The sequence below is a fragment of the Brachyistius frenatus genome, unplaced genomic scaffold, assembly GCF_029030835.1.
Source record: "Brachyistius frenatus isolate BFR_SWC_R1_liver_20210118 unplaced genomic scaffold, ASM2903083v1 Contig_34, whole genome shotgun sequence".
NCBI classification, from domain to species: Eukaryota; Metazoa; Chordata; class Actinopteri; family Embiotocidae; genus Brachyistius; species Brachyistius frenatus.
Genome location: NW_027210633.1, coordinates 3,697,273 through 3,703,972, shown reverse-complemented (window position 1 = coordinate 3,703,972; position 6,700 = coordinate 3,697,273). Strand labels below are relative to the sequence as shown.

At 43.6% G+C, this 6,700-nt stretch overlaps 1 protein-coding gene across 2 annotated transcripts in view; it reads right to left on the bottom strand.

Moving 5' to 3' along the window:
- Positions 1–2,177: 2,177 nt before the first annotated feature.
- The window catches only part of atp2a3 (ATPase sarcoplasmic/endoplasmic reticulum Ca2+ transporting 3), a 42,622-nt gene continuing 38,099 nt past the window's right edge, over positions 2,178–6,700 (bottom strand). The window contains exons 15-22 of one of the 2 annotated variants that reach the window (XM_069700731.1): positions 5,999–6,219; positions 5,692–5,894; positions 4,521–4,606; positions 4,013–4,146; positions 3,277–3,394; positions 2,847–2,964; positions 2,659–2,692; positions 2,178–2,549 (exon numbers count right to left, since the gene is read on the bottom strand). In XM_069700731.1, the coding sequence (XP_069556832.1) occupies positions 2,688–2,692; positions 2,847–2,964; positions 3,277–3,394; positions 4,013–4,146; positions 4,521–4,606; positions 5,692–5,894; positions 5,999–6,219 (885 nt within the window). In that variant the 3' untranslated portion in view covers positions 2,178–2,549; positions 2,659–2,687. The remainder of the gene's footprint in view (positions 2,550–2,658; positions 2,693–2,846; positions 2,965–3,276; positions 3,395–4,012; positions 4,147–4,520; positions 4,607–5,691; positions 5,895–5,998; positions 6,220–6,700) is intronic. The other variant, XM_069700730.1, reaches the window with a different exon arrangement.

Below are 6,700 nucleotides of genomic sequence, written 5' to 3'. Positions count from 1 at the left end.
GAAGTCATTATGTCTGCAACTAACGGGCATTTTTAATTTCAGATTATTTTTTTTCTCAATTAATTATTTCATCATTTGGTCTTTAAAAGATCAGAAAACTGAAAAATCACAATATTATTTGTGCCTAATTTGGCCTTTTTTTCAATTAATTGTTGGAAAAACATTTTTTTATCACGATCAAAATGTCGCTTAAAATTCAGGAGTAACTGATACAGTGTGCAGATTACTGCTTTTGATCCAGCACCTATATGAAGTTATTTTCTTTTTAATGTGCACACTCTCTTCTACCTGCAGTATGAGGAAACAACAAGAGACCAAAAACACCACTGACCCAGTCCACAGAGCACCTGGGCCCGACACAAAACCCACAATTAAGACTTAAAAGACAATCCGAACCCCGCGGGTTCATTCAGTCAAATACATTATTATTTAGTCATTATAAAACAATACCCAAATGAGTCGCTGAAGCACAGAGAACAGGAGGAGCTGAGGGCGCAGCACACAAAGCACAGCAATAAAACAAAAACAAATGGGCTTTCCAATAAAACATACCTCGGACCAGATGGACATTCAGAGTCTTTAAGACCTCATATGACTAGTATGAGCACGACTGTTTGGGCACATACAGCATGAGTGAAAGTGGAGGTGGTAAGGAGCTCATTAAAGGCAGAAACACATTCATTTGGACCACATTTTCCATGTGGAGGTGCAGTGGGCTTTATAAGGCATGGATGTTCAATGTGTTTAATATACAAGTGATTCATGACCAAGCAACACAGGCAAGCAGTTTACATCCTTAACTTACTTTAACTACGTCATCTGTGCCGTTCAAAGACTGAAAAGCCTATCAAATCAAATTAGACAAATTTATTCAAGTCAGACTAAATGCACACACGCGCGCACACACACACACACACACACACACACACACACACACACACACACACACACACACACACACACACACACAGCGCTGGTTCAGGGTCAGACATGATTGCATGAATTAAAGTTAGATAAACGGCATGGTGCTCATCATCTTGTTGTCCAGATCGACCTTTGACTCACACATTAAATGACGTGCCAAGATTATTTGACAGCTGAAACTCCAGTGGCAGCACAGCAGGTGGACGTTATAGTGAGGCTAAACAGGACCGGCTGCGTCGGCCAGCTGACAAATACTCCACTGACATGCTGGTTTGGTTGCTGTTTGACATTATTTTTATTCCTTTTGTTTGTTTTCTTTTCTGCCAAGTGTGTGAGCTGACCTCAGCTCCTCGAATTAAACAGCCGAAGGAAGCGGCCAAAGCAGCGTAAAGCTATTCACACTTTTAGACGGAGAGACATCTCCACACTTCTAACTCCAGAACCCGACAGCGCCGTGGCCCCTGGGCTGCCTCCTCCAACACAGACCGAGAAAGAGAGAGAGAGCAAGACAGGCAAAAGGAGAGTAATTGTGCCTAAAACCACGATCAACAGGAGTCTTTTTGTGGAGAGAGCAAAGACGAAGGGCGATGAAGAAGCAGCGCTGTGACAAACTGGCCAGAGATACGATTGTGTTGTGCTGATGAGGCGGTGCTCCTGCAGAGCTGACTGGGATTCACTGCCGGTAGTGTGGGTGGCAGAAGCCCGAGCAGTACCTCCAGATAATGCATTTTTTTGTGGATGCAGTTGCTCTGTAACACACACACGCACGCACACACACACGCGCGCGCACGCACGCACACATACACACACACACACACACACACACACACACACACACACACACACACACACACACACACACACACACACACACACACACACACACACACACACACACACACACACACAAGGTCCAGCTGTTTTCACCTTCCTCATTCTAGCTGATGCTCTTCTTTTGTCAGTCTCTTCTCCGCTTCACCTCTCCATCTATCTTTCGGTCTCTGTGATGATTTAAAGCCCCCCCCCCCCCCCCCACACACACACACACCACCCACCCACCCAGTATCATCCACGTCCATTCCCCTGCCCTCCCTCTCCATCGCACCACTATGTTTGTACTGTACAGTCAAAAGAAAAATAAAAAATAAAAAGAGCAGAAATCTTTTAAAAGCAGAGCCCTGGGCAGGTTTATCTTTTTTTCTGCAGTTGTTTCTCACTCTTGCAACTATAAAAGACAGGTCTGCATCTGGCCATTTTCTCTCTCTCACACACACACACACACACACACACACACACACACACACACACACACACACACACACACACACACACACACACACACACACACTTTCTGTGCTCATCTACTCGCACACCTGTACAAAGCCATGCTTGCAGGAACACAAACGCTCTCTTTCTCGCACACCTGTTCTCATGCAAGCCCTGCTCGTTTCTAGTGGTGGTTGGTTGGACATGCAGGATGGGGGAACGAGGGCAGGGGAGAGAAGAAAAGGTTTCCTAGGTTATAAAGGGAAGAGGGGAGCTGTGTGTGTCTAACTGTGTGAGTGTGTTGAGGGAGAGGTCTTAGTTCAGCTGCCATCTCCGCCGATACTTCTTCTCCTCATCACCTGCCGGGGATACAAAAAAAATATTTAAAAGACGTAGTACCCATTGTTATCAGTTTATAGCTGTTAGGTTCTACTGGAGAGAAAATAAGGATGAAAGAAGTTGGAATACCTTTTCACAAAAGGTGAGATAAAAATAATTTAGGCTGAATACAAAACAGAGAGGAAAAAAAGAACAGAAAAGAAATCAGTGGAAGAATAATTCAGATCAACTTCAAAAAAACATTTATTTATTTTAATAAACTTCACCAACTATAAATATATTCAGAATAAAATCTGGACCAGTAACATTCAACACACCTTCTAGATGGTTCCTGGAGACATATTTCAGTGCCTCGTCCAGGAGGATGACTGGGATGGAAATCTTCAGGACCATCATCCACTGGGACCAGCGCAGAGGGGTCACCTGGAAGATCAGCTGAAGGACAAGCGAAATCAAAAAGTCAGAAACTGATCTTTTTTTGGCTTAGCAGGGAGTAAGGTCTGACACTGGCAAGATGGCAACGACCAGAACCACCTGGACCTGAGCACCAAAACCAATTTACAGAAAACGTATGGGTAACATCATGGAGGCTACGCCCATTTGTATATACAGTCTATGATTTAGAGACGAGATGTTATGGGTGACTTTTATTAATATGCATTTTTCACAGATCCATAGAACATAGATCCAGACTCGGCTCACTGACAGGAGCAGAGTCTTCCTCCTACAACTATCCTGAGTACTCACCGGCAGCGGCTCAACGTAGAGGATTAAGAAGTGGAGGGAGAGGGAGAGGATGATGGCTCCCAGCAGCCATATATTGACCCAGGGAGGCATCCTGATCAGGGACTGATTCTCAGACAAACTGGGAGGGAGAAGTTTCAATAGATCAAAACATGTTGAAGATTTTAACTGGACATTGGTGAGTGACATGGAAGTTATTCTGCCATTTTACAAAGAACAAATAAGAATATTTTGGCAAGCTCACAGACTTTCATTAGTTCCTTGCAGGAAAATTACAACTACTGTACAATTAAAGAAATGAGAAGGCTTTGCAATGAATCGAATGTAGCGCATAAGACAGCCCTTTATTAAACCTGCCCTTTCTTCTTCTTTTCTAAGTGAGATTAAACTGACAGACTTGCTCATTGAGTAATCCTGACAAAACAGACGAGGAGTTTTCGCTTCATAACGCTAGTCCTTCCTAAAAAAGCACTATTGTATTTCTTAAGATGTGAGGCTGAGCTTCAATCATTGCCACATTTATCAAATGCAGGCAACAGCAACATAAAGTCATTTAGCACAGAACGCAGTTGATGTTTGTGTGTTTTTCTGGCAAGTTATCCCTCAGACGCCTGTGTGACTCTTTGTTAAAGGGAGTGCTGTCTTGTGGGACAACAGTCTCTCTTCTTTGTAATAAACATGTGACAGCTGTGACATTTAAGGGTTGCTCACCCTGACATCACAACAGAAGATGACTGACCTGTTGAGGGCGTTGAACATCTCAATAGTGACCAGCACAGACAGCGCCATGGTTGTGGGGTAGCGGGACTCAAACACCTCACAGTCTATTTCCTTGAACATGGGGTTATCCTCGGTGCACTGCATGAAGTGTCGCTGTAATGACAGAAGCAGATGGGAGTTAGTGCGCATGAGTGCATGTGTGTCTGCTCCTGCGTGTGTGTGCGTTGGCAGGATATCGCTGGGACCTCTGCGACGTGGTTTGATGGGACTCAGATCTGATGGGGGAACAGCTGCAGAACCTTGGCCTCGCTCCAGCTCTGTGTGAAATCACTCCACATGGGTCTTACTTCCCTTTCTATTCCTGTCCACCTCTGGGATCGTCCACCATTATCGTGTCCAACAGCAGGGAATGTACAAAAGGCATGGAGGAGGGTACATCAGAATATTACAGATAATAAATTCGTATCTTCCGAGGACAGGACTGCCGATAGAAGACGGACCGAGCAGAACAATGTTTTGTAACTCACCAGCTGATAGAAAGACACTTGTGGACCCTCTTCATCAAACAGGTACCACCATGTGGCTGCACCCACTGTTCCAAGACCCACATACCCTACAAGGAAAAGCAGTCACAATCAGATGCATACGCGAGATGTCCTTTCATATTTGTCAGAAAAAAATACTACCGGTAGATAAACAGACAAAAATGTGATTCTATACTGTATCATACAATTTTATTGTGATGTGTAGGCGATAAAAACAAACGAGAATGACAGAGCTGACAGGGAGACTAACATGAGGGCTGATTTTTGCTCCAAACTGAAAACCTCCCTGTGAGCGAAGAGTGCCCCCCATTGGCTATTAGCACGTAGCTATTCTTGGATTTTAATGAATGGATTATAAAGAAAAGTTTGTTTTGAAGGAGAAGTTTGTAGGATTTAGTGGCATCTAGTGGTGAGGTTGCAGACTGCAGCCAAATGAAACCTCCTCGCTTCAGTCTGCTCTTCCAACAATGTAAGAGAGGCTACCCGTGAAAAGACCCCCTCTGGAGCCAGTGTTTGGTTTGTCCCCTTTAAGCTACTGTAAAAACATGGCGGTGCAACATGGACAAGGACCAGCTCCTTATGTGTATATGAAGGGCTTATTCTAAGGTCATGAAAACACAATGATTCAGGTGATTATACACTAATGAAAACTAAAATTATGAATATTATATTCTATTTCTAAAACAGCCATCTAAATCTTCAATGACTGAATAGTGTAAAAGCAATGCTTTTTTTTTTTTATCAGTTTGATGTGTGTTTACACTAAAAAAGTAAGGGCCAAGGAACAAGAGAATAAATCACTAATTTAAGTGGAAATGACTTGAATTAAGTCAAATGATCTGCCTGGAACTAGATATGATATCTAATAAAACATTATTCTACTTGGTTAGATCCAGTTTTTGCAGTGTATCTTTGCAGTGTTGGATACATACTGATGTGAAATGTGTGCCGATGCTGCATTCATGTCACATTTGAGTTTCTGTAATTACCAGTTTCTTTACTTTTAAAAGTTGAACATTTCTATTCATAAGCTATCAAGACAGTGCAGCCTTTTCTTCCAACCTCCTGCTGTGCTCACATGTAAACCCGTCTATACTCTGACTTGAATAAACTACTGTTGATCGATATGTGATTATGTCAGAGTGAATCCTACCTCCGATGGCCAGGTATCTGAAGAAGAGCCAGCCGGAGATGAGGGGCTCCTTTGCGTTGCGGGGTGGTTTGTCCATGATATCCAGGTCTGGGGGGTTGAAGCCCAGCGCCGTGGCAGGCAGGCCGTCTGTCACCAGATTCACCCAGAGCAGCTGGACTGGGATCAGAGCCTCTGGCAGACCGAGGATGGCTGTCAGGAAGATGCTGTAGACAGACACAGAAGAGACATACGGACATCAGCTGAGGATGCCAGACTGAGGTTGAAGACAGTCCCCGACTCCTGTGTCTCAGAGCGTGTTCAGTCTCACCAGACGACTTCTCCCACATTGGAGGAGATGAGGTATCTGATGAACTGCTTCATGTTGTTGTAGATGGCTCGGCCCTCCTCCACAGCAGCCACAATGGTGGAGAAGTTATCGTCGGACAGCACCATCTCAGACGCTGACTTGGCCACGGCGGTGCCAGAACCCATGGCGATGCCGATCTCTGCTTTCTTCAAGGCGGGGGCATCATTCACACCATCTCCTGTCTGGGACCAGAAGGGATTATTTTGTATCATTAATGTGATCCTGAAATCCAACCAAAACACAACATTTGCATAATGACTCAAAAAAAATATTTTCTGAGGCTGCAACATTAATTGTAAACTGGAGGATATTTTGTAGCGGAGAACGAGCTCCAAAGAACAGAGGAACATTTTCAGGAAACAAAGCTGAATAAACGTTTTTGAAAAAGAAAAAAACTCAAACAATTTCTGAGCCGCTCATAAACCAGTGATATGTGGCATTTTAAACTGGACAGAATTTGTTTCAAATAACAGTTGTTCCTTCTTTAAATATTGAGCCCACATAACATTTTTGGTGAAGATTATTTTTTCAGCGGTGATGAGTCTTACAAACTAATGATGATTGAAAGTGAAATTCTATCTCACTGTGCAAAGTCTAATTATCCTTTCAGATTCAGACAGCATTACGCTCAAGCTGAGCGAGTGAGATATTTATCTGACATGG